The sequence below is a fragment of the Pseudopodoces humilis genome, chromosome 28, assembly GCF_049639895.1.
Source record: "Pseudopodoces humilis isolate 2021_Gansu_Grassland_sample_001 chromosome 28, ASM4963989v1, whole genome shotgun sequence".
Taxonomy (NCBI): Eukaryota; Metazoa; Chordata; class Aves; order Passeriformes; family Paridae; genus Pseudopodoces; species Pseudopodoces humilis.
Window position 1 is genome coordinate 3,420,615 of NC_142227.1, and position 25,421 is coordinate 3,446,035.

General features: G+C 57.2%; 2 protein-coding genes across 4 annotated transcripts; one reads left to right on the forward strand and one right to left on the reverse strand.

The window, feature by feature from the left end:
* Window positions 1-468: 468 nt before the first annotated feature.
* PEX11G (peroxisomal biogenesis factor 11 gamma) lies at window positions 469-3,067 on the reverse strand. Of its 2 annotated transcripts, none has more exons than XM_088067773.1 (5): window positions 2,988-3,067; window positions 2,354-2,530; window positions 2,099-2,277; window positions 1,924-1,974; window positions 469-1,501 (listed from the first exon to the last, which is right to left on the reverse strand). In XM_088067773.1, the coding sequence occupies exons 1-5, from the start codon at window positions 3,051-3,053 to the stop codon at window positions 1,276-1,278; spliced, it is 699 nt and encodes a 232-aa protein (XP_087923899.1). In that variant the 5' UTR covers window positions 3,054-3,067; the 3' UTR covers window positions 469-1,275. The 2 variants fall into 2 exon arrangements, with proteins under 2 accessions (XP_087923899.1, XP_014115409.2); XM_014259934.2 differs by having other exon boundaries at window positions 469-1,504.
* A 4,636-nt stretch (window positions 3,068-7,703) lies between these two features.
* Window positions 7,704-17,394, forward strand: ARRDC2 (arrestin domain containing 2). Of its 2 annotated transcripts, none has more exons than XM_014259985.2 (8): window positions 7,704-8,134; window positions 14,117-14,183; window positions 14,277-14,424; window positions 14,765-14,867; window positions 15,119-15,375; window positions 15,473-15,632; window positions 15,871-16,022; window positions 16,108-17,394. In XM_014259985.2, exons 1-8 carry the CDS (start codon window positions 7,879-7,881, stop codon window positions 16,159-16,161), a joined length of 1,197 nt encoding a protein of 398 aa, XP_014115460.2. In that variant the 5' UTR covers window positions 7,704-7,878; the 3' UTR covers window positions 16,162-17,394. The 2 variants fall into 2 exon arrangements, with proteins under 2 accessions (XP_014115460.2, XP_005531299.2); XM_005531242.3 differs by lacking the exon at window positions 7,704-8,134 and adding an exon at window positions 12,932-13,257.
* Window positions 17,395-25,421: the final 8,027 nt, after the last annotated feature.

Consider the following 25,421-nt stretch of genomic DNA (forward strand, 5'->3'; position numbering starts at 1 on the left):
AGTCTCCTCCAGGTAAGCCTTGAGTTGTACCAAAACCTGTCAGTCTGGCAGCAAATCCCCAGCACAGCCAGGAAGGCACCCTCAGGGACACTGCAGGGTGAAGGTCCAGATAAACACCAAGGACAGGACAAAGGATAGAGTATCCAGGCCTCACTCTGCTCTTTGAACACAGGCAAGACCAGTGTTTCCCTGTGTCCACGCCAGAAACAACAACACAAGCCAAGGTCAAACCTCCTGAAGTGCAGCCTGTGCTGAGCTGGGGGCAGGGACACGCAGACTGAGCTGAACTGTTTGCAAAGGATGCATTTCCCTGCAGTCAGGCAGGGGCTGGGAATTATTTCAGCAAGAGGAAGGCTGGTGCCACAAGTGGAGCTGCAGCTCACACAGCACTAATGCTTTGGAGCTTTCCAGAACCAAAGATAAAAAACTTCTCCCTGGTATCAGGAGGAATGATCACTCAAGGCCACCTTTGAAGCATTTGTGTCGTTTATTATTGACAACGCCCAGAACTGTAACTGCAAACCCCACCTCGGCATTGGTTTGATTGCTCCTGTGAAACGTGATTAATAAATTTCCTGCTATTTTTTTTTTTTTTTTAATTAAAAAAAAAAAGTCCATTGGCAGCTGCCACAGCCTGGTGGAAGAGCTCCACCCGGTGGCATTCCACAAAGGCACAGCTGCAGCCTCAGCTCTGTGGGAAGTCTCGACTTCCAACATTTCTCCTTAAACGGGCAAGGCAGGCTAGGAAGGTTCACGCTGCTTCCAGTGGCAATTTCCTGCCCCCCTCGCCTCTACGGAAACACAACTGTCACAAACAACACCCCTGCTCTGTCTGAGCTCTGGGCTCTGAGCCCAAAGGCCAAAATACCTGGAGAACTCCCAGGACAGGGATCCCATCCCTGGCTCAGAGGCAGCACCAAGCACCTAGCCCAGAGTGTGAACTCTCAGGATTCATCCCTGACCAGTTCTCTGTGACAGAACCGTGGCCATTGTGCTCTTTTAAGTAGCAGAAAACCTGGGAGGTTGCATTTATCTTTTGGGACAGATGGAAGCAGCTCTCTTCCCCTCAGATTTACCCACTGTAGGAGATTCTTGATTTTCAGAATTATTTCTCTGATGAAGAGTGATAAAAATTGTCAAAAAAGCTGCAAACAATCCCTTCTGCAACAGGCATCTGGATTCTAGGCCCAATTATGGGATATCTTAAAATACACCCTGCCTCACTAAAGGCACTTTTACCATGTGAAAACTGGGCTTGTGAAGCTCAGTTATGGCTTAAGCAGCTTCAGAATTTGCTCCTCTTGATGCCTGGTAGATTCCAATCAGGGAGGAGATGGTCCCCAGGAGTCCTACCAACCATGGAGGGAACCTTCCTGCCCAGAGGAATCCTGGAGGCAGCCAGTGGATTGCATTGCAGAGATCTACTGTGTTCATGAGGATGCTTAAAACTTCAGCCTTCACCTGTGCTCTCAGCTTCTGCTGGCTCTGAGGTGAAGAAGTGCTGCTGGAAGAAAAGGTGATATCAGTGACAGTCCAGAATGTCCTAATAACTGTGATGGCTACGGATGAGAACCGACAGATGTGGATGAGTTACAGGAAAGATGGAGAGGGACTTTGGAAAAGGGCACGGGGGGGACAAGAAAAGGGAGAAACTGCTTCCACTGCCAGAGGGCAGGGCTGGATGGGATATTGGGAAGGAATTGTTGGCTGGGAGGGTGGGCAGGCCCTGGCACAGGGTGCCCAGAGCAGCTGTGGCTGCCCCTGGATCCCTGGCAGTGCCCAAGGCCAGGCTGGACGGGGCTTGGAGCAGCCTGGAACAGTGGAAGGTGTCCCTGCCATAGCAGGGGATGGGATGGGCTTTAAGATCCCTTCCAACCCAAACCATTCTGGCATTCCATGATCAGCCACGGAGGGAAATCATACCACTTGTGCTGGCTCAGTTTTCTTCTTAACTGGAACAAGATTCTCAGGGATCTAGAAAGAACAGAGTTATTTCTCCTACAGCACCCAACAGGAGGGTTTTTTTTCCTCTTGCACTAAGTGCTTCAGTGAGGAAGAGCACCTTCCCCAGCTCTGCTGCAGCCCCCCGGGGCCGTACCGCAGGATGCCCAGGAGCAGGGCACAGCCCCACAGCGCCGTGCTCCGCGTCCACCACTTCTGGGAGCCGGCGCGGACGATGCCGATATCCGCGGCCCACGCCAGGTGCTCGCAGGGGTAGTAGAGCTGGTTGGCCACGTTGCAGAGCACCGAGAGCCCCCGCAGCAGCGCGTCCTCGCCCTGCGGGGAGCGGCACATGGGGCACGGCCGCGGCGGAGCCGGGGGCGCTGCCGGGGACCCCCGGAGCCGCGCTCACCTCGGGGCCCAGCCCGTAGCTGCAGCTGTAGCGGAGCATGGCCAGGTCGTCGAAGAGGCGCAGGGCGGTGCGGCAGGAGCTGAGCTGGGCAGAGGCGGCCAGGAGCCCCCCGGGCAGCCCCGCGGGCCCGGGCAGCGCTGCCCCCAGCAGCTGGCAGCCGTAGCACAGCGCCCGGACCTGCGGGAACCCGCTCAGGGGAGGTGATGCTGCAAGCAGGGCTGGGGATCTCCTTCTCCTCTCTTTAATCCTTTCTTTTTCTCCCTCTTTTCTCCTCTTCTCCTTTCTTTAATTCGCCTCTCCCTCTTCAACTTCTCTTCCCTTTACCCAAACCCCATCGCGCTGTGCTCCGGGACTCCCATACCCATTTCTACCCCAAACGTGTCATTTACCGGCAAAACTTGGATTGTTTGCGGACCCTTTGCCTTTTGTCGTTCCTTTCCCCCAACGAGCACTTAGGAATCTCTCAGGTGCTTTCCTCCCCTTAAGGATGGATCGCTACAGTAGAGTCGGGTCCCACCGTTCACCGCCCGGTACCGGAGGGCTCAGACCCCCTTCCCCACTCACCGCCCGGTACCGGAGGGCTCAGGCCCCTCACTCACCGCCCGGTACCGGAGGGCTCAGACCCCTCACTCACCGCCCGGTCGCGGCCCCGGTGCGTCTCCAGCGCGGCCACGAGCTCCCGGAGGGCGCCCGCCGCCATGGCAACACTTCCGGGTGCGGGGTCACGTGTGGCCGCGGAGCACGCCGGGAAGGAGGCGGGGCCGTCGCCATGGCAACTGGCTGCCCCCGCGGCCTAGCCGGGCCCTGCCCGGGGATGGATGGTGCCTGTTATGAATAAAAACTCTCTCAAGAAATACAGCCCAGTTAAAATACTGTAGGTGTTCGGCTGTGTACGGTTAATTGTACCCCTTGTTTACCCCGACAGTTGTTAGTAATGCTAATTACTTACCGGTTATTGAAGTGTTTTAAGAGTTCTTTTATAAGATGTACCTCTACCCCCTTTCCCTTACTTCCCTGTTATTATGTAACAACCCTGCTCCCTACACTCCTACCTCCCTTTCCCCGTCTGCTGCTGCTTCCAGGGGGCTGTGGGCTGTGTGCCCCGAGGTCATATGCACACTAAGGCACACCAGACACCAAAACAATGAGCCAACAAGGAAATAAAAGGTCAAAGAGACATATCCTAGCAAGCTACAATGGAAGACTGTCTTCCTGCATCACCTGAGCCTGCTCAAAAGGTGTCACCATGACCACAGAGGACTGGGAAAGTGGACAACAAGCCTGAAAAACAAGCCTCATGGCTGCTCTTGTGAGGATGGAAACTCCAGTTTTGCAGTGTGTGCTGAAAAGCTGAATTGTGCCCTCTCCTTGGAGCTGCCAGTGTGGGAACAATGGTGGAACAATGGGAGTGGCACCTTGGGCCCCCACCCCAAGGCTGAATTCTAATAAAAGTGTAAAATGGAAGTCTGTCTCCATTTATTTCAGTGCCCGCCCAGGGATGGTGCCAGAGCGGAGCTGGGTCCTGCTGTCCGTGCCCCTCATGGCTCCCGCACCCCTCCAGCGAACCCTCCACCATCCCTTTCCTCACCCCCGGTCCCCCCGTTCTGGAGGGTTCTAGGCCAGCCCCGCTGCTGCAGAGGTGCTGGGCTGGGGTTGATACAAAGAAATCTGGGAAACCCAACTTTGAGGAAACCCTTGCGGATGACGGTCCCTGCTGTGCCGCCATGGTCCTGTGCTCACATGCACAAGATCTCCACATCCCCATCGTCACCTGGGAGTCAGGGAGATCTTCCCCCGTCCCACCTATAGCGACCTCCCAGCCCCCGGCTGAGTGATGGGAGGGGAATATTCTGTGTGGAGACAGAAATCGGGCTCTCTCCATCCTCCTACACCTTCCCTCAGCACGTGGATCCCACCCGCTTCCTCCCGGGCTCCAGTGGGTCCAGTGGCTGGGCAGAGTCACACTCACACTGCTGTCAGTTAAAGCTGGAACAACTACTTGGATATTTTGCTTTCTCTTTTTATAGCCGAGTATGACAGAATCCCAGAATATCCTGAGTGGGAAGGGACCCCCAGGGATCAAATCCAGCCCCTGGCCCTGCCCAGACCCCCCAACAAGCCCACCCTGAGCATCCCTGAGAGCGCTGTCCAAACGCTCCTGGAGCTCTGGCAGCCTTGGGGCCGGGCCCATTCCCTGGGGAGCCTGGGCAGTGCCAGCAGCCTCAGGGGGAAGAACCTTTTGAGTAAAGCAAGCTTTTGAGTAAATGATCCTTTGAGTAAATCAATCTGATTTCATGAAACAGGTTCATAGCACTAAGCAGAGCCACTCCCAGCCGAGCTTTTGCTGCTCAGCCTCTCCAGTCAGGGAGCTGAACTTCAGATCCTTGTGGGTCCCTTCCCACTTGGGATATTCAGTGATTTTGATTGCTCTACACTTGCTGTATCCTCAGATGCTGCAGTTATCCCACCTGATGTACCACATCCTTGTTCCACACTCTTGTGACTCACCTCGCTGCAATCTGGTGTCAATCCCTTTGCCAGTTCATTACGTAAAATGAATAAAATGAATGATTTCTGGGACATGAACCAGTGTCATGATCTTTCTCCATCGCTATGTTTGTTTTTAAAAGTTGTTTTACATTTATTTTTGGGAGGAAGGAAAGGATTTTGATCAAAAGCTGTGCTTATGCAACCTCAGGAAGGGATGTGGTTAGAGCTGGTCATGGAAGGCATTAAGAAAATCCTCCTCTGACGTTGCCTCCTGTTTCTCCAGCAGTTAAGAGAGAGGTCCCTTCATGCCATGGATCTGTGTTTAAGCCATTTGATTAACTAAATGTGGAACAAATCACAGTTGAATTGGTCTTTTCCTTGGCCCTAAACTTCTGGAGCAGCTCCATAACTACCATATGGAGTGATATTCCCGTAACTGCCATGTGAATTTCTTCATTTGCCTCCTCACCCTGGGAGCTGTTTTCTGTTTGGGCGAAGGTTTTGAGCAAACTGCTGACGGCAGAGCCGGCCTTTTCCTGTCTTCAGGGGAAATGCACACCGGTATCTGTGACTGCAGAGCTTTCCTGGTGCTGCCTCCTAATTTACTGCCTCAAATTTAGTTTTTATTTTGATTCCATCTGTCAGCAGATGAAAGTTCTGTCAGAACCACGCCAGCCATGCTGGTGCCACACAGGCAGGAGAGGGACTCCCCAAAGACGTGCTACAGCAGGTCCAGCCTTAATAGGCTTGGATTAACCACAGGGGAAGTGGGGTTATACCCAAAAAAGCTCCAGCCTCCCCTTAACTCACCTTGGAATGTGCTCCTGAGCTACTTGTTATGGACCAGTGAGCACCAAACCCTCTCTACTCCAGCCTCAGGTGGGAGCAGAGCTGTAGAAGAGAAATATTTTGAAGGGAGAGGAAGGAAAGGCAACCAAATCCCTAAGCCCGGGAACGTTGGAGGGAGGTAGAAGGTGACTGAAATCCCCCACAGAGGGTCAGAGGATGAAAACTGTCGTGGCTAGAGCTGTCCAGCCAGAGTAAAGGTGTCTGCAGCACCAGCAGAGGAAGCTGAGCATCTGCCAGGTACCAGAGACAGAGGATGCTGCAGCTGCTCGTGTGGGGTGACCCTTCAGGTCACTGGGCTCAGATCTTGGGGCTGCCAGGCTCAGTGGTGCCACTTGCGCCTTTCTCAGCCCCATCCCAGTGAGCTGAAAGCTGTTTTGTCTCCTCAGATGAAATGCTTATCCCAGGGGCTGCCCAGGAGGGCACAGAACCTCTGCAGGGCTGAGCAGAGAGGTGAGCTCACACCCAAGCCCAGGAGCCCACTGAAATCCAAAAGGCAAACTCCCAAGCGAGCTGTGTCCCCATGAGGACCCTGGAAGGACCCTGTCCCCAGAGGAAGGTGATGTTCTCCCTTCTCCAGCGACTGCTGACGCACTCTGAGCTGCCTACACGGCGTGGGATCTCAGAACCCTCCTTGTGCTCTGCTCTTGGCCCGTCTGTGTGTTGTCACAGGGAACATCTATTTCTCAGATTGAATGAGGACACAAGGAGGTGTTGTGACAGCAAGAATAAACACTAGGAGATTAGCCCAAAGGCGTGGGTGGCACATCCCTCAGGATTGCAGGACCCACGGAGCGCCTCTGGGCAGGCACCAGGGTGGAATGAAGAAGGTGGGGTAGGGGGAAGCAGAGAGGAAGGGCAGGAGATCAAACAGAGCGAGAGGCACCATCAGGGCTGTGTGGGGGATGGAATATTCCCTAATTATCTGTTTGGATTTTGGTGTCAAGGCCTGCAACCAAAGGTCAGTGAACAGTGGGACAGTGAGGCAGCTCTGCCCAGGTTGTGATGAGTGGACTGTTTTCCTAGAGGTGAGCCCTGTGTTTTTGTTGAGTTGGTCACTCACATGGGCTTCCTGACTGCTGAGCTTGCACTAACTCTGTTTGGGATCTAGGTGTGTCCCAGAGGGGTCAGTGGGGGCTGTTCATCCCCCTCCCTTGGGGGCTGAGCGAGCAGGGTGGCACAGCTGCCACTCCACAAACTCTTCTCAGCCTTTTCATGCCCATGGGTTTGATTCCTCGGGACCCTTTGAGCACGGGGCTAGTGAAGTTTCACAGCTGCTTCAGTCTGTGTGTGAGCAGTGCCTGGGTCCACAAGCCTTGTACTTTCCTTTATGGATTTGATTCTATTTTCAGGAATGGGACAGTCTCTGCTCCACACGTGCTTCAAAGAAGCCGTGCACTCACCTCTTCCAAGTGCACACAGGCACTCACATCAGTCCCTCATGCCAGCACATTGTTAAACACCTCCAGTCAAACACCTCAGTTGCATCATTTGATGCATAAACAGGGACTTGCATCTGCTCCAGGTCTGCCCCATTACTTTGATGTGACCCTGAGGTGGCACTGCCACCTGTGCTGCTGCAGGAACAGCCACGGGGAGAAGGGCATCACCCTTGGAGGCAGCAGCTGGCTGGGAGAGCTGCTGCCGGGAGTCCCTGTGATTATTCACTTTCTTTTTCACGTGGATTTTAGCGCAACTTCAGACACGGAAAGCAAATCTGGCTTTTGGAGCGAGGGCCTCTGCCTTCTAAACTCCTCTCCTATTCCAGCAGTGCCACAGGAATGCCTGCACTGGGAAGGTTTTCTTGGATTGTCTCGCCGTGTGAAACCCGGCAGCGTGGCTGGCGGTGTGTGACACCCCTCCCTGCCAGTGCAGCCACCAGCACGTCCCCGTGTCACGTCGCCAGCGTCTGTGACTCAGAGATAAGATGAAATCACGTTTTTTTTTTCTCAGTTGGTTTTAAAACACGTCCCTCGTCACCGCGGCCCCGTCCCGGGCACATCGTCAGCCTCACACACATGAGGTCAACGCTAAAGCATCGCTGCAAAACAAGGGCTCAGGCCAACCCTGGGGAAGGCCTGCAGGGTGGGGCCAGCTAGGAGCCGGGATAAATTCAGGCATTTTGGTGTAGCCTTTGCTCTTCCTCCTTTCCCTGGAAAGCTCCTGGAGCTCCTGGAGCTCCTGTGGCCATGCAGCTGCCGGGGCGGGTGCGGAGGCTGGTGGTGAGGCTGGAGCACGGCCTGGCCCACGGCAGCGGGGAGCTGCTGCACGGGTGGGTGCAGCTGGAGCTGTGCGGGGCGCTGCGGGTGCGGGCGCTGGAGGTGTGTGCCCGGGGCCTGGCCACCGTGCACTGGCTGGAGAGCCGCAGCATCGGCCTCAACGTCGTCTACCGGGACTACACGGCCTACCAGACCTTCCTGTACCGCCGCCGCCAGCTCATCCCTGGTAAGCCCACGGCGCAGGGTGCGTGTCTGTGCCAGGGCAGGGGGTTGGGATCCCTTGGATGTGTCTCTGTGCCAGGCTGTGGGGTTGGGATCCCTTGGATGTGTCTCTGTGCCAGGGCAGGGGGTTGGGATCCCTTGGATGTGTCTCTGTGCCAGGGCAGGGGGTTGGGATCCCTTGGATGTGTCTCTGTGCCAGGCTGTGGGGTTGGGATCCCCTCAGGCTGTAGGTGTCCCCACAGAGGAGCCTCTACCCTCTGTGGGGGTTGCTGACCCACACAGGGCTGTTTGCCCCTCTTCTCACCTCAGCCGAGGGTTTCTCTCCCTGCTGTTGGTCTCCAGGAAGCTGCTGGCAAACCCAGGGCTGGGGAGCACCAAAGATTTGTGGCTTTTGTTGTGTTTGCACAGGGAAGAGCAAACACGAGTGTCTGCTCACAAGTGTGGAAAGAGCACTTAGTGCTTCAGCCAATGTTTGTTTTTGGGTCCCTGATGCTGGGACCGCGTGCCCAGCTGGCACGTTGCTTAGATCTGCTGCAAGAGCACAAGCCACTTGCATACCACAAGCCATTCTTTGTGTGCTTGGGATGAAATGATCCAGAGCTGAGGGATATGGGATGTCTCAGCTCTCCATCCACTCATTAACTCTGGCTTTTCTCAGGAACATGCATGTCTTTTATCCTCCCCTCCAATAACAGTGTCACAGCCATTCCTCTGTGGCTTTTCCTCCCCCTTTCCCTGTTTCTCATGGCCTTGTTACTACTTGTGGCCTGGTTGCCCAGGCCTGGAGATGGCTGTAGGACTTATGCTGAGGGCATTTCATTGTGTCAGTGGCCAAGTGCAACCCAGAGAGTGGTGCCAGCCCAATCTGGCAAATGTAGACTTTGCAGGAATAAACTGGAGGGATGGAAAAGGGAACCGAGTTGGTTTCCTGGAGGTGTTCCTGTCTCTGGACTGCACTGGGAAGGTAATTTTATCTATTTCTGGATGACTGTGCTCTGCCATCTGCTTCAAACACCTGCACTGCTCTGGAGTTTCTGTCTTTTGGCAGCAGCTCTTCCATGCTGTGCCTGAGGTTGTCCCCTTGGCAGCTGCACCTCTATGAAGTGTCCAAATTACAATTAAGCCCTTGCCCTGGATCCTGAGCACTTGGTCATGCAGAACTTGGTTGGTGTCCCATTAGCTCTGAGGTGACAAGGGTGAGTTTATCCCCCATTATCCCTGCAGGAAATGTCTGTAGGGAAGCCACAAGCTGCTGCCAGCACGTTTGGATTCTGCTGATGGGATTGTGTGTGATAGGAGCCCCTGGAGCCATCTGGGGAAGGGCACTTGGCCAAGGGCTGCAGGAATTGCGGGAGCTGCTCGGCCTCGCAGGCACCCTGCACACCTGTAGCTCAGAGCTGATGGTTCCTGGCCCCTGTTACTGCACAGGGAGTGCTGAGCTGGACTGCCTCGGGGGCAGAAAGCCACGCCTCAACTTGGGGACTGGGATTTTATTGTCTCTGTCCATACACAGATCCCTTTTCTGCCTTGTGAGAGAGACACGTGTGATCACCAGGGCGTTTTAAGGGAGTGAATAGCAGAGAGGGGCTGTCCAGCAGCCAAAATAACTTCCTTTGGATCTCTCTGTCCCCTGTTCTGTCCCCAACAGCAGCGTGAGGGCCTTCTGATGTCAGCTGGTGAGAAACGTGCCACCATCCGACAGTCAGTCCCTGTGACTGCTCCTTTCTTGTTGCTTCCCCACGAGATCAGCTGTGTCTGCGTGGTGTTTAAAAAATGCAGGTTTTGTCATGGTAACAAGGCAGTGCAGAGGAGGGAAGCCGGGCACAGATAAGCGCCCTCCCTTCTGCTCTCCCCTCAGCTGAGTTTATCTGCAGTTTCCTGGCAGGGTGGTGAGCGCTGGCACCGGGGTGCTGTGCTGAGAGACAAGAAAAAAGTATGCAAGAAGGATGTTCAGGCAGGGCCTTTAAACGTGTGTTGTGTAATCATTTGAGAGAGGAGGAGAGGAAAAGACAGGGGGTTAATGGGCGAAGGCAGCACAAGGAAAACCCTGGACTCCACTGTGTGAGGTGATGGGAGGACCCCGTGCTGTGCAGTGATCTTTTCTGTCCAAGGATCCTGCAGCACTTCCCAAAGGTGTAGTTCCTGCCCTGGTGAGGGACAAACATCCAGAAGCCATTTTATTTTCATGGAGACATCCCGAAGAGTTATGGCATCAGGGCTCTCCTTCGTTTGTGGGATGGCTCTCAATCATCACCTTAATCCTTGTCCATACACAGCAGTGCCCAATCTGGCAGGGATGGAGCTGGTTTCTCAGTCTGGGAGCAGGTGCTTGTGCCAGGCTCTACGTTGTCCCATCTCACCCCCATCCCGGGCTGCTATTTACCTATTTACCTGCTGCATTCCCTTCTCTGGCGCTCCAGGGCCCCTCCTGTGACTCCGGGCTCGGAGGGGAGAAGCCAGCAGGTCCCAGCAGCTGGTCAGGGAAGGTGCAGCCCCCCATGAGCCGGGCAGGTGTCAGCTCCTGCTGGGAGCGGCTCCAGCCTGGCCAGACTCTAGATGGGGCTGAAGAGTTGGAGATCGTGCCCCGAGTGCTGTGCCCGACCTGGCCGGGTTTGCCTTGGACACCCAGCACCGCTCCTGAAAGGAAAACCCTCGGCTGTGCATCCACAGCTTCTGGAGATCCCAGGAGGCTGGAGAGACCCTCTGTGAGTGCGGGGGTCCCAGAAGGGTCCCAGAGGGGTCCCAAAGGGGTCCCAAAGGGGTCCAAGGGGTCTGCCCTCCCTCCCCACGTGGCAGCAGCGAGGGACAGCCGGGGGCATCGCGTGCGCTGCCACGGGAGGGAGGTTTGGTTTGCAGGGATCCGCATCCCGTGGGCGAGGGCTGAGTCACGGCCCAGGGGTGTGTGCCGACAGGCGGGAGGAGGAGGAGGAGGAGGATGCCAAGCAAAGAGAGAGGCCCAGCTAAGGCTCCAGCCCCTCTCAAGAGCCTCCCCACCTCTAATGTCACTGCAGGGACACCAGGCGCCTTCCCAGAGCCAGTGTCACCAGTTAACTCGTGCTGTGACGTGTCTTCCTTCCTCCTTTCCCTCTCCCTCTGCAGCGTTTGCTATGATTCATGTTTGCCCGTGGCAGCAAATGGTTGTGCATATAAAACAAACCACAGTCCCCTTCCCCTGAGGAGGGAGACAGATAATTCCAGTCCACCACTGGAAACAGCTAAAGCAGTGCCAGGCTTCAGCCCAGCTTATTTTTTTAAGTGGCTGTGATCAACTGAGTTCAGCACAGCAGGTCCTGCCTGGCATGGCTGGGAGCAACTCAAAAATCCCCAAAACTTAGGCGGCCAAGTGCTGAGTAACATTTTTAATGCTTGTTCTGTCTTATCCCCCACCGTGCCGAGGGTGCAGGGCTCTGTGCTCTGTAAACATGACAACCATCATTAAAGTAGAAGTTTCTAAGGGTTCATTAACTCTTTTGGGGGGCACAGATTCCTTTCTCCCCACTTTTACAACATCTTGGGGCGCTGCTGATGGAGATGTCCACCTTGGGAATCACCAGTTCCCAGTTTCCACACTTTCACCCCGGCTGAGCACAGGCAAGCGCGGATGGCGCCGATGGAATGACACCCTGTGCTGCTCCTGCCCGTGCAGGTGGAATTTATCACTGGGTTTTGGACACCAATCCCAGCAGGATCTGGTGGAAAACTGGCGCTCGCCTGGTTAACAAGCACAGGGAAGAGGATTGCTCACACTGTCATTGCACAAGCTGAACCCCAGCCAGTTCTTGATTTCTTAGAACTAAGTGATGTCCCAGACATCACCATGTCACCAGTTGGCTGGGCTGTGTCAGGAGCCCAGATCCAGCCTGTCCTGAGCCCTGGGAATGGCTCTTGGGAAGGGAAGGATATGAATCAATGTGTGGCTGGAAGGAGAGAGGTTTAGAGTGAGGGATCCCCCCTGGCCACAGCCCATGGCTGTGACCCTGGGAGTGGGGGTGCTGGATGAAGATGGGGTGGGATGTCAGGATTGGAGCTGCAGGGAGAGTTTCAGGGGCAAGAATGGGGATTTTGGGGGGCAAGGATAGAAGCTGACGAGTGAGCTTGAGGATGGGAGCTGGAAAAGAGTTCTGGGTGACAAGGATGGAGGTGAAGGGGAAATTTGATAGGCAAGGATGAAAGTTAGAGGAGGGCTTGGGGATCAAGGATGGGGAGTTTGAGGGGCAAGGATGGGGATTTTGGGGGACAAGGACGGGGATTTTGGGGGGCAAGGATAGAAGCTGGAATGGAGTTTGAGGGGCAACAATAGGAGCTGGAAGGGGATTTTGAGGGTCAAGAGTAGGAGCTGGAAGGGAGTTTTGGGAGACAAGGATGGAGTTAGAGAGGAAATTTGTGGGGGCAAGGATAGATCTGGAAGGGATTTTGGGGGGCAAAGACAGAAGCTAGAGAAGGGCTTGGGGGCCAAGGATGGGAGCTGCAGGGAGTCCTGGGGGGCACAGAACGACCCGGCAGCAGACAGGGGGTCACCCCCGGGCAGTGCTCAGCCCCCTGCCCAGCCCACGTTCCGGCGGCGATGTCTCGGTGTCTCGGGGTAAGTTGGGGAGCCCCGCCGGGAGCGGACACGGCACCGCACGGTCCAACCCCCCCGGGGAGCTCCGTCCAGCCGCGTTCCGTGCGGAGGGGCCGATCCGCACATGCTCCCTGCCTTGTTTTGCAGGGCCCGGCGGGGCCGGCCCGGCCCGTCCCGCCCCGCCGGGCCCGCCCCCGGCCGCGCCGGGCGCTTAAAGCCGGGCCCAGCCGCGCCGGGCCGGGCTGAGCCGGGCTGAGCCGCATCGCGCCGGTCGGAGCTGAGCCGCGCCATGATTTTCGATCGCCTCAAACGCTTCTCGATCGTGCTGGAGGGCGCGGAGCGGGACGGCCCGGCCGCCTTCAGCCCCGGGCAGGCGGTGTCGGGCCGCGTGGTGCTGGAGCTGGCGGCGGCCGCACGGCTCGGGGCGCTCCGGCTGCGGGCCATGGGCGCTGCCCGCGTCCACTGGACCGAGTCCCGCAGCGCCGGCTCCAGCACCGCCTACACGCAGAGCTACAGCGACCAGGTGGAGTTTCTGAGCCACCGCGACACGCTGATGGCACCCCCAGGTACGGCACGGCCTGCCCGAGGGGCTCCCCCGGGGCTCGGCACCGCCCGGGCGGCGGCGAGAGGGGCCTGAGGGCACCGGGGGCTGCAACAACGGGAGTGTGGGGCTGCCTGAACACCCCAACCGGATGAAATCTGGGTGCCTGGGACAGCCGCCGATGCTTGGGTGCATGGCACCCCAAAACTGCAGAAATCTGGGTGCTGGGGACAGCTTGGCTGCTGAGTGTGTGACACGCCAACAAGCTGAAATTTGGGTGCGTGGGGTGCCTTAAGGGCTGGGAATGGCATGTGTGGGTCCCTGCAGACACCTCACGTTCTGGGTGCACCCTGAAATCTTGGGGTGTGCAGCTGCACTCTGCTGCTGTGCAGGGCACCTCGCTTAGGGACAAGACTCCCCCTCTCCTGTGAGCTATTCGTGGCAGGGAAGCAGCATTGGAAAGCTGGAGGTTCAGGAGCTTGTTTTGAGGTGCAGGGACTGACCTAAATGGTCCTCTGAGGTCCCCTCCAACCTTGGGGTGCAAACTCTTGAGGGGCATGGGGGCTTGGCTGGCCACTCACCCTCAAATTGGGCATCTTGGGCTCTCACTCCAAAGCTGTGGCCAGGGGTGGCTGCAGGATGAAGCAGAGCCCACCTGGGGAAGCTGCCCAGCTCTCCAAGGAGGTGCCCCTGGACCCTGCGTGTCTGCATGGAATGCAGACAGTGCCCAGCTCTTGTGTCACAGCTGCTGCAGCTCAGCCCTGGCAGAAACATTGCCGTGCCCTCGTGCTGCTCCTTGCTGGGTGCTGCACATCTCTGTGACCTGCCCGGGGAGGAAGTTCTGCAGGAGGGAGCTAATCCTCCTCAATCTCTTTTACCCACAGACAATGGTGAGGCCACTGTCCTGCAGGCAGGAAGGCACGAGTTCCCCTTCACCTTCCAGCTCCCTGAGTAAGTTGGTGTTTTCTGGGGGGAGAGGACATCTTGAAAATGAGGTTTTTTGTGAGCAAAACCCTTCTAAAATTGTTTATTGCTCTTGCCCAGGACCCTGGCCACCTCCTTTGAGGGGAAGCATGGCAGTGTGCGCTACTGGGTGAAGGCCAAGCTGCACAGACCGTGGTCAACAGTGAAGAAGGCAAAGAAGGAGTTCACTGTGATTGAACCCATCGACATAAACACCCCTGCACTGCTGGTGAGCTCCCCCTGCTCCACCCTGGGGCTCTGACAACCAGAACTCAGCCAGGAAGCCCATGGGGAAGGTGTCTGCCTGCCCTTCAGCCTTACAGTGCAGGCCTGCTTTCCAGAGGGAATATTTTCCCCCCTGTAACTTGTGCCCTCCAGCGTTACCTGGGCTGGGCAGAGGTCAGCTGTGCCTCTTTGTTTTTGGAAACTTTAAGGCATTGCAACAGCTTCTTGCATCAGATACCTGAGAAATTGCTGATGCTCCCCAGCAGGTTCTTGGTGCCAGGGAGGTGATTGCTTTGAGTTTCATCCTTAGTTACTAAATAGCCTAAATATTTCCCTTTTTCCAGGCTCCCCAGGCAGGTGCTAAGGAGAAACTTGCACGTGCCTGGTACTGCAACCGTGGCCAAGTATCTGTGACTGCCAAGATTGACCGAAAAGGCTACACCCCAGGTGAGACCAGGTGCCCTTGAACCTCAGTGGGCTCTGGGATAATTGAGCCCAGAGGAGGGGGTTTGGGTCACCGTGAGCTGGCAGGAACTTTAGATGTGAGCAGTGTCCTTGGGATGTTCCTCCTGGATGAACCCGTGTGCCTGCCCTGTCAGACAGCGTGGCCAGCCCTCAGTGGGCCTGTGCAGCAACTCCTCGAGGCAGTTCTGGGCTCTGCCTCCCCTGCTCCAGCATGTGTGTGTCTGTTTTGGCAGGCGAGGTCATCCCCATCTTTGCTGAGATCGACAACTGCACGAGTCGTGCCGTGGTGCCCAAGGCAGCCATAATCCAGACCCAGACCTTCATTGCCCGGGGCACCAAGAAGCAGAAGAAGTCAGTGGTGACCAGCATCACCGGGGACCCCATCCCGGCCGGGAAGCGGGAGGTGTGGCACGGCCGGGCGCTGAAGATCCCGCCCGTGGGGCCGTCCATCCTGCAGTGCCGCATCATCCAGGTGGAATACTCCCTGAAGGTGAGGGAGCTCTGCAGGATCTCAGGGGACATCCCTGCCCCTCCAGACTGGGAAAACACCACCAGCTAAGCTTCCCTGCTGCTCTCTGTCTCGGCAGGTTTGCGTGGATATTCCTGGGACGTCCAAGCTGCTCCTTGAATTGCCTCTTGTCATCGGGACCATCCCGCTGCATCCCTTCGGGAGCCGCACCTCCAGTGTCAGCAGCCAGTACAGCGTCAACCTGGACTGGCTCAGCACCATCCCAGAGCAGCTGGAGGGTGAGCATCTCCCTGGGATAAACCCCCTGGTCAGCAGAGTGAGATGCAAAGTTCTCAACTGGGCCAGTTTTACTTTTTTTTAACCCAATTTTTTTGGTTTTGGTGCTGAATCTCTTGGGTTCCTTCCTCAGGGAACTGGGAGGGTTTGGGAAACAGTGGGTTTGAAGCCCTTTTACCTGCGTGTCCTCCATTTATGGAGAGTGTTTACTATTCCCTGATGGTTCTCCTTTCTCTTCAGCCCCCCCTGAGTACTCAGCAGTCGTGTCCAGCCCAGAGGCTGAGCAGGGCCTGGCTCCTCCGTGCCGCAGCGAACTCGGGGACATCCTGGAGGGTCCCTTCTTCGCCTACATCCAGGAATTCCGCTTCCGACCACCTCCGCTGTATTCAGAGGTGATTAATCCCTCTGGGCTGGGAGGTTGGTGGAGGCTGGGATATGCCACTGCTGAGGTTTTTGACTCTGGGCTTGGCTCTGCAGGTGGATCCAAACCCCGCATCGGAGAGCATCCGCCCGCGCTGCATGACCTGCTGAGAGAAGCGCATCGGCTGCATGTGACAGCGTGACGATCCCTGGGGATGGCAGCTTGCACCCTCACAGCACTTGAGTCTGGAAACGGGGACGTGAGACCCCCAATTCCACTCACCACCCTCACCACTCCTGTTGTGACTGTCCCTTGGGTGCCGTGGCAGGGTCGGAGAACACGAGGGGCTGGCGGTGTGGAGCGGCTCCGTGTGTGGCCGGGCAGGACACGCGGGGTTCAGAACTGCCCCGGGATTTTGGGGTTAGAACAGGGAATACGAGCTGAGATTGCTCTCTCCTTGCCTGCAGTGCCGTGCTCCGAAAACTTCTGTCAGCTCCTGGTGTGGAAAACAGGAGCTTGCAGGCATTTCTCAGGATTACTGGAGAATGTTTGGATGGTGCTCAGGGTTGGGCCCTGGGGCATGCAGGTGCAGCCCTTTGCCTGTGGCTCACCAGGACTGCAGGTCCCCAAGGCAGTGAAACGTCCTTTTCTGGCTGGATGAAGCAGAGGAAGCAGTGAAGCCACTGCTGATAATCTTTGCCACAAGCCTGCGGGTAGCTGTGGGGGGAATGGTTTGAGCCACTTAACCAAACTCTAAAGGCCTCCAAGGGCTGATACAAGGATTTGGGGGATGAATTTATGATCTGTGGCAGTGTTTTGGTGCCATTTACTGAGAACAGGAAAGCTGTTTCATGAGTGTCAGCACCAAACTTGCACAAACTTGCTGAAACCAGCCCCCAAACTGTGGTACCAGCACGGGCTGTTGGAGCTGTGGCTCGTGGCCAAGAAGGAGAGAGGGAAACCCAGTCTAAGGCTGGTGGCAGCTACATGGGAGATGAGGAGTTGGGATGAATCTGTCAGGGCTGGGAGTCCTTGATGCTGTACCCGTAGAGAAGTCAGGGCCCTGGTGGGGTGAGGACCCAGCAGCAACCTGTGCTCATTGGGGTGGGAAGTGGTGTGGGAAGGGCGAGCTGGATGTTGTAGGGAGGAGCCAGGGGCTGACCCTGCTCGCTGCAGGGGGACCTGAGCAGAGTTTGGGGGCCGAGGACCTTTGCATTCCTTCAATGAGACAATCCCTGGCCGTGCACAGCCAAAGCCAGTGTGCCTTGGGCTCTGTGCTGGGGTTGCTCAGATGAGTCTTTTCTATCTGTGAACACTTTTGTAATGACCACTCTTTGTCTCTACTCTTTTTGTATGACTTTTTGGTGGAGAATTTTTTGTCTGAAATAAATTCTTTAAACCAAGCCGTTGCCTGGATATTTTTCTCTTCCTCTTTCTGTTTCCCGTTGTCTGGAGCCATGCTGTGGCTGTTGGGATGTGGGAGTGCTCCCTGTCCTCTCTTCACTGCCCTGCAGGCACCCAGCTGCACCCTGCCCCCAGTCCTGCACTGGGATTAACTGGGTCACTCGGCCAGCACAGCTCCTTTGGTCCCTTGAGCCTCCAGCTCTTCCACATCTGGGCACTTTTGGCACTTTTCCCCTTACCTGGGATGCAGGGCTGCCAGCAAACCTGTTGTATTTTTCCACACTTGCTTCCTGTTTGTGTCCAGGCTCCCGGAGGACAGACACAGTCTCCTCCATCCTGAAAGCCTGGCAGGGACCCAGCTGGGAGCTGGGACACTCCTGCGTTGGCTCAGCTAGTCCCAAGGAGGGTTGAGATCAGCCCTGTGCTGGCTGGGAGCTGCTGCCCTGTGGGAAGAGCAGGGAGGCTCCTTCACCTGCTGCCTTGGGCTGGAATTTGGTTTTTCACAGCATTTTTGTGCTCCATGTCTCCCCTGGGCACGGCAAGTCTTGGTGCATCCAAGGCAGGTTTTGAATCAGGGCTTTAATTTTCTCTTCCACGGACTGTGCTGCTTAAAAATACTGCCACTGGAATGTGATTTTTTTCCCCCCCCCACTTTATTTTTTTGTTTGCTGAGCTGCTCAGCCCCGCAGCTGCATCTGAGCACGTGCTTCTGCCCTGAGCCAGAGGAGAGAACTTGTCCCTGTGTTTGCCTGTGAGAACCTGGTGCTCCTGCAACCTTTATTCAAATCTGGTTTTTATTTGGCATCCCTGGCGCTCTGATTAATTTTTCCCGGGGGAGGATTAACCGGCCTCGCAGGGAATTTGTTTGTATCCCGGTTTGGGGGGATCGTGTCTGGATCTGCCGCTGGCAGCAGCAGCGGTGGCCGGTGCTGCGTGGCCTCGGGGGTTTTTTGGTGACATCAAAGGGGACACGAAGCACAGCGCTGCAGCCCCAGGTGAGGATGGCCCCGAAGGCAGCCCTGTGACCAGGCTGATCCCAGCCAGCCCCAGCCTGACACAAGGGAGCCATTCTGAGCTGGCAAACGCCGAGCAGCGGGGATGGCCGGGGGCTGATGGTCAGCCCCGGATCATCTGCCCCGGCTGCACAAGGGGATGTTTATTCCCCGGGCCGGAGGGGGAGGCGAGCACCCAGCACCCCGTGTCTGTCCTGCTGCGTCTTCCTGGGAAACGGCGTCACACGGTGACGGGGACAGGCCATGCCGGGCAACCCAACACCGGTGGGCAGCGCTCCCGGTGCCCGTGTGGGAGCGATCTCTCCAGCAGGAATTCTTGTCTCCAGCGCCTCCAGGTTTTTCCTTCCAGGTTTTTCTCGTACAGTCGGGCAGTAGCACAGTGAGATTGGGGGGGGGTATGGCCAAGCTGGGGCTCCTGCCAGGAAAGGGCTGCACTCCTGAATCCTGAACCCTGAAGGGGCTAAAAATACCTCTTCTGGACATTTGGAGCCAGGGCACGGAGCAGACCCTTCCAGGCAGCGCTTTCACAACTGCTGGCAGTGGTGCCGGTGCTCCCTCCAACCTTCTGTTGTTTATCTGCCCCGGCTCCAAAGTCCTGATTGAACAGCCCGGGCTGTTCCAGGTTTATTGGCATGGGAGATTTGGGGCTCCCTGGGGGTCCGCTGAGCTGGAACGACCCCGTGCCCTGCGCGGCGATGCTGCGGCAGCACCGAGACCCGACCCCGGGCAGGAGGCGCGTGATGCAATTACAGTGCCGGGATTATTTATAGCTCTTGGCCCCGTGCGCTGGAAAATGCTGCCCAGACCAGCCGTCAGAATCTGCTCCTTGCGAGGGGCACGGAAACTCGCCCCCAGCCCCTGCTCTGCTCCTCTAGCCTGTCATTTTTGCCTTTCAATCCCAAAATTGTTGGAGCCCTTTGCCTCGGCCGCAGGGCTGCTGGGAGCCCACTCCCCTCTGCAGCTCACGGCTCTGCCGGGACACTCAATGCGGCCCCTCTCTGCAGCATTTTGCGGGGCTCCCCTTTCCCCCAGCCCTCCCCGGAGGATGCTCGGTGCCATCCCGGTGGCCCCGCAGCTGACGCTGCTGTCCGGAGGCCCGAGGGGTCAGTGGCGGGGCCCAGCTCGGCCGTGCCGCGGGGACGGTGACACGCCAAGCTTGTGGCTTGGGACAGAATGTGCCGGGGCTGGCGCAGCCCTGCGAGGGCCGGGATTAACTGCGCCGCTGCTGCCTCCGGCCCGGGCGCCCGTCCAGCTCCCAAAACAAGCACCGCCTTCCCCAGCCCAGCTGGCCTGAGCCCTGCGGGGTGCAGCTCACCCCAGAACCTGCCAGAACCGAGGGGCACCCACCGGGGGCTGATCTGTGTGCACGGGGCTCGGGCAGTGATGAGAAATCTAGATTTTGGCCGAAGCGGAGCGCCCCGCGCTGGAGTCGGGATTCGGGCACTGCCAAAATTCAGCATCTTCACTCCGGTGGGACTCCGTGCTCGCAGCCCTCGCACCCTGCGGAGCACCGGGACCTGCCCAGCCCAGTCACAAGGTCCCCGAGCACCGCGGGGACAAAGTTCCCAGCAGCACCAGGCCTTGCTTTGGGTTTGCTCCAGCCTCCGGCGCTGCGGGAGCACCAGGGCTCGGCCCTTGCAGCATTTTTGGGCTCTGTGACTCTGAGGCTCCCCTTTATGCGGCAGAGCTGTGCCAGGGCTCCGGGAAGCAGCCGTGCACCCCGACATGCCGGGGCGGCATCGCGGCCGCCCTCCGCCCGCTGACTCAGCCGCCTTTGCCGGAGCTGCTGCCGCCCACGGAAACCGCAGGCAAAGTCCCCGCATCCCTGAGCCGGGGCTTTTCCCTCCGGCTCGACAGGAATCACAGCTTTTCCCCAGCCTGGTGCGGGCAGCGAGCCCCTCTGGCTGCGGGGGGAAACTGCGGAGAAACCACAGAATTTTTTTATTCCAAACCTTTTTTTTTTTTTTTTTTTTTTTTTATGCCAAAAAGCGGGGTCTGGAGCAGCCTGGTGGCTGCACGTGCCACACGTCCCGTCCCCTGTGAGCATCGTGCCAGCAGCAGGGTGACATCACCGGGACACCCCACAGACCTCGACGGTGGCCGGTGCTGCCGGTATTGTCTTTGCAGCAAATCGCCACCTTTATTCACTGTATCAAAAACAACCCCTTGTTTTTTTGGGTCTGACCCACCTAATTTGGGGTCCCTCACTGTTGGCACTGCCCGGCCCCTTGCGCAGTCGCTCCTCGCTCCTTCCCTTCCTCAGGCAATGGAAAATTTTTGTGACTTTTTGACTTTCCTCCCGTTGTTTGGGAGCGAGGAAGGGGCCGGTGCCGCGCACAAACATGTCTATGTATAAACACCGGGGACCGTGCCAGGGATGGAGCCGCCGGCACCGGACCCTCCCCACGGAGCCGGGTGTCCCCTGTCCTGCCGGGACCCCAGAGCGGCGCTCAGTGACCCAGAGCCGTCCCCGTGGGGACGAAAATATTTTGGCTTTGTTAAAAAACAGCAACAACTCTTAAAAGAAAAAAAAAAATCCCCGCCACGTCCTGGGTCATCCAGCGGCTGCACGTGATGTGTTGGCACAGAAACAGGGAGCTTGGGGACGGGGCACGGCTCCCCCGCTGGGGTCTGTGGGTGACACGGCCGTGCCCTGTGCCAGGGATGTGGAGCTGTGGGATTTTGCTCCCCACCCCGGCTGGCTTCGCTGTCAGACCCAGGAGCCGCTTCACAAATCGTAGAGAAGTTCCCGTCCAGCCCCGGGTGGGTGCGCGGCCCCAGGGGGATGTGGCACGGTGACTCCCCCCGCCCTGACCCCAGCAGGTAAAACCTGGCTCCTGTGGCACCAGGGAGGAGCGAGGGGCACCGCAGTCACTGCTGAGCTGCTCTGGGGGTCAGTGGGGACACAGCTGGCCCCAGCTGAGAGGCGACGAGTGCGGGGCTGTCACCTCCCTGCTCCTCAGGGGTGATGGGGCAGCCTTGTCAAACCCCACGGCTCTGATCCCTCCTCCCACGCCCCAACCTCAAAGTCTTCAGAAACCGGGTTGTGCTCCTTTTTTTCTTCCCTATCACCCTGCAAGAAGCAGCAAATTAGAGCTGATTTCAACAAAAAAAACCTCAGACCAAGCTCGGTTTGGGGAGAGAAGGCTCCAAGCCAGCTCGCAGGGATGCCCACACATCGACAGCAGCCTGCAGCGAGCCCCCTCCCCATCTCCCAACCTCATCAGCAAGCCTGAAGGAGGTTATCTTTAAACGCGAGGGGTTATGCGGAGCAGGGAGAGGGATTTTCCTGCTGAGCAGCTGTGTAAATGCCACCGCATCCCGGGCCAGCGATGGAGGCAGCGATAGCCCGAGGGGTCCCGGCTGGTTGGACCGGGCAGTGCCGGTGGGGAGGGCGGCTGCGGCGCTGCCGGGCGGTCCCGGAGGGGCTCCAGCCGGTTCCCTCCGCTTTCCCGGCGGTTTTGGCGTGTGAAAAAAATGAGGAAGAGTCAATCTGCCTGCAAAGAGCTGGTAAACACCCTGGGAGGGGATCTGCGAGAAGGGGGGTTGCTCTTGGTCCCGTGTTTATCGCTGCAAAGCTGGGCTGGCAGCTTGCTGGGATGAGACAGATGGGGGAGGCTGCTGTAAAAAGGCGATTTTTTGGGGGCTTTCTGGTTATCAAGTTGTCCTTAGCTCAACTCTGGCCGTCTGCTTGAGCAAAATATGTTTATGCTGCAAAACCTCTGGCCGGCTCCGCTGCCAAGGGGGCAGGGAACGCGTGTGGCGATAAGGGCGCAGCGTCCTCCCCTTTCGGATCACCCGATACCCAGGGGAGCGACCGCCCGCCTCCCGACACCCTGAGATTATGATTTCTTTTACTATTATTACAAAGTTTCCGTTGAAATAAAAAACACCCAAAAAAAAAAAAACCCCAAAAACCCCAAAACAAAACAAACCCATAATTCAATGGCTATTGCTTTGCAGCTGCCAAAGCCTGGAAAGCTTCGGCCGTGCCAGGGGCTGAGCTGCCCTGCGAGCAGCCATCCGAGAATATTCAAACTGCAGGGAGGAAAATGCCTCCTGCCATGGAAGGAGATGGTTTTTCAACCACCTCTCCCGGCTGGCGAGCTGGGGCTCGCAGCATCCCAGCGGGGATTTCAGTGATCTGAGCATCCAGTGCCGCCCGGAGGGCAGCTCCGAGCCCCTCTCGGTGGTGGGGAAAGATGAAATATTCACTTTCGCTGCTGCTTCAAGCCGTTTTCCACGGCTGGGTTTGGAAACAGCCGTGGCCCGGGTGAGGCTGTTACAGCTGACGTGAGCAGGAAAGAACCGGGGCGGCCCCGGGGCCTGTTTGCGAAGTAGAACCGAGTTGTTGTTGTTGTTGTGACACCGAATGGTTGCAAAACGCCGGCTCTGAAATACCCGTGACTTTCAAAACAAGCTGGACCCAGCTGCGGCCGGTGGCTCTCTGTCCACATGTGTCCATCTGTCCAGCTGTGGGCCCTGCAGCCCCTTCCCTGCTGGGATGCCTGTACCAGAAATGCTTCGGGGCTTTTTTTTTTTTGGGGTGGGGAGAAGAATCCCAGAAGCTTTTTTTAGGGAGGAAAAGCCTCAGCTCCTCAGCTTCAGAGGTTTCCTACCGCAGGGAACTGTCAGGTATCCTGCCCAGGGGGGCTTTGCGGTGCTTGGGGGGTGGATGAGATGAGCTGCCTGCAGCCCTTGAATTCTGCTTAAAATATAATAATAAAAATCCCAGGGATCAGTTTGTTTGCTTAGGGATTAAGTCACCTTAATCTGCCTGGCAGTGGGTGGCATTGTGGAGGTGGTGGCAGCGATGGCTTTTTGCCCGGCAAATAATCCTGCTCCCGGCCATGGCTGGTGGTCAGGCTGGGCTCAAACTCCTCACTGGCATCAGCTCTTCTCCAGGATGGGGTTTAGGGAGCAGGAAATGGTGCTGGGTGCAGGGAAACAGCTGGCAGAGGGATGTATGGATGAGGGAAGGGGCTGGGAAAGGGATGGATGCATGAGTGAGGGGGTTGCAGAGTTGTGACCTTCTCCTCTGCCCGTGTTAATGCCAGGGTGTGGCTCTGCAGGGCTGTTTCCCTGAGGCTGGAAAATAGGTTAGACTTCTCAAGCTGGGAGCAAAACATCTTAATGTGGTGGTAAAATCTCATTCTGGGCCTGCAGGGCCCTCTCCTACCTCAAGGGCTCAGACCCCTCAAGAGCTGATGTTTATGGGGCTGTAGCAAACCCCTCTGGCTAATTTATGTTCTATCTCTGAAATCACATTCCCCAAAATCAAGAGGAAATGGCTTCAAGTTGCACCAGGGGAGGTTTAGGTTGGATATTAGGAAAAATTTCTTCATGGAAATGGCTGTCAAGCGCTGGCACTGACTGGAGTCACCAGGCCTGGGGGGATTTAAAAGCTGTGTGGCTGTGGGACCTGGGGACATGGGTTAGTGCTGGTGCTGGATTAGTAGCTGGACTCGATGATCTTAGAGGGCTTTTCCAACCTTTATGATCCTGTGATTCTATAAAATCAGGGAGCTGAGAGCAAATCCCCAGGCTGCCACCATCTCCCTGCAGCTCCTTCAGGCTGCCCCACCTGCTGCCTTCGGGTGCAGTGCTGAATTTTCCACTCCACAAGAGCAGCTGGAGCCAGGTCAATCCATGTGCACGTGTCCCCAGTGCCATTTGCTTTTGGGAACACAGCACAGGGACCCTGTGAGAATAGGAACAACAGAGGGTTTTCCCTTTAGGGCAGGGATGCCTCACACTCGTGCCAGCAAATGACATTGTCACTGGTGGTGTGGGGGCAGTGCTGGCACCACTGGGTGTGAAAAGGGGACCCCATGGAGTGATTTTGGGGTTGATGCATCCTAATGGCACTGGGGTGACCTTTGTCTCCCCTGCAGGGATGGGTTTTGGCTGCTTATCCCAGAGCTGTCCTGGAAGGATGCCCCGCTGGGTGTAATGGGTTGTCCTCATGCTGTGGGTGGCAGTGGCTCTTGCCAGGCCTTGCCAGTGCCCTGTGCCACGTCTGGGTGCTGTGCTGGGGTAGAGGAACAGCAAGGTCACATCCTGGCTGCAAGAGCTGGCCTGGCAGCTCTCCTTGGGTCACCAAGCTCAGCATGGCACCTGGGGACTCATTTGGAAACCAGTCCTGTGAAATTTAAACTAATCAGCGAGTCCTGAGCCGCTCTCTAGCGTTAATTGGCAAGCCTGGCTTGATTAGTTTTCCTGGGCACATCCATGGCTCCACATTGGCACCTGGCAGAGCACTGTCCGGCTTGGGACACGTCTGGGGGAAAATGCATGGGGCCACTGCTGGGGACAGAGCCATTGGTGGGGACAGGGGCAGCCCTGAAGCCATCAGAGGGGTTGTGAGCAGCACCAGGGATGAGATGTCTCCCTGGGGAGTGACCCCATGGGGGCACTGAGGGGGGGTCTCGTGTCCCCTCCCTGCCCAGGGTGTTTTTAATGCAGCAGCAGGGCCTGGCTGTCCTGCTGTGAACTCGTTCCAAGAGCTGGAATGATTAACTGGCATCAGTGCTGGCCCCGAGCCGGGCCATGTGTTTACTGCTGCCACCCAACCGTGCTGAGCTTTCGGTGACCCTCGCTGTTTTCCCTCATCGTTCTGGCCCCCAAACCTGGCTGTAAACAGGGGCTGGGGCTGAAACCCGAGTGTGCCTCCTCACCAGTAACCAGATACTTCCTCCACATGTGCCTGGAGTGCTCTGAAGTGAGCCTGGCGTCTCCCAGATCCCAACAAAATCCCTAAATCTGATGTCTGCGCTGGGCTTCTGCTCGGCAGGATGCCAGATCTTCCCCCTCCAGCGGATCCCCAGGGATCTGGGGGGCTGCAGGCGCAAAGTTGCAGGGCACAGGGGCCTGACACAGACTCCTGACACTCGCGGGGAGGGACCGATGGATTTGCTCTGCCAAGAAGTTTAGAATCGCCTTGGGGACGTGGGGCTGGTGCCACCTCGTGGTTCCAGCAGCAGCTGAGCCGGGCTGGACGAGCGGTGCCGGAC

Excerpts from the sequence above, each read along its gene's own strand:
- PEX11G (XM_014259934.2), bottom strand. The coding sequence starts at position 3,053 with ATGGCGGCGGGCGCCCTCCGGGAGCTCGTGGCCGCGCTGGAGACGCAC. Across the intron at positions 2,531-2,987 it reads ACCGGGGCCGCGACCGGGCG|GTCCGGGCGCTGTGCTACGG; the intron begins GTGAGTGAGGGG and ends GGGTTCCCGCAG. Across the intron at positions 1,505-1,923 it reads AAACTGAGCCAGCACAAGTG|CAGCACTTCTTCACCTCAGA; the intron begins GTATGATTTCCC and ends CTTTTCTTCCAG.
- ARRDC2 (XM_005531242.3), top strand. The coding sequence starts at position 12,981 with ATGATTTTCGATCGCCTCAAACGCTTCTCGATCGTGCTGGAGGGCGCG. Across the intron at positions 13,258-14,116 it reads CACGCTGATGGCACCCCCAG|ACAATGGTGAGGCCACTGTC; the intron begins GTACGGCACGGC and ends TTTTACCCACAG. Across the intron at positions 14,868-15,118 it reads CCGAAAAGGCTACACCCCAG|GCGAGGTCATCCCCATCTTT; the intron begins GTGAGACCAGGT and ends CTGTTTTGGCAG.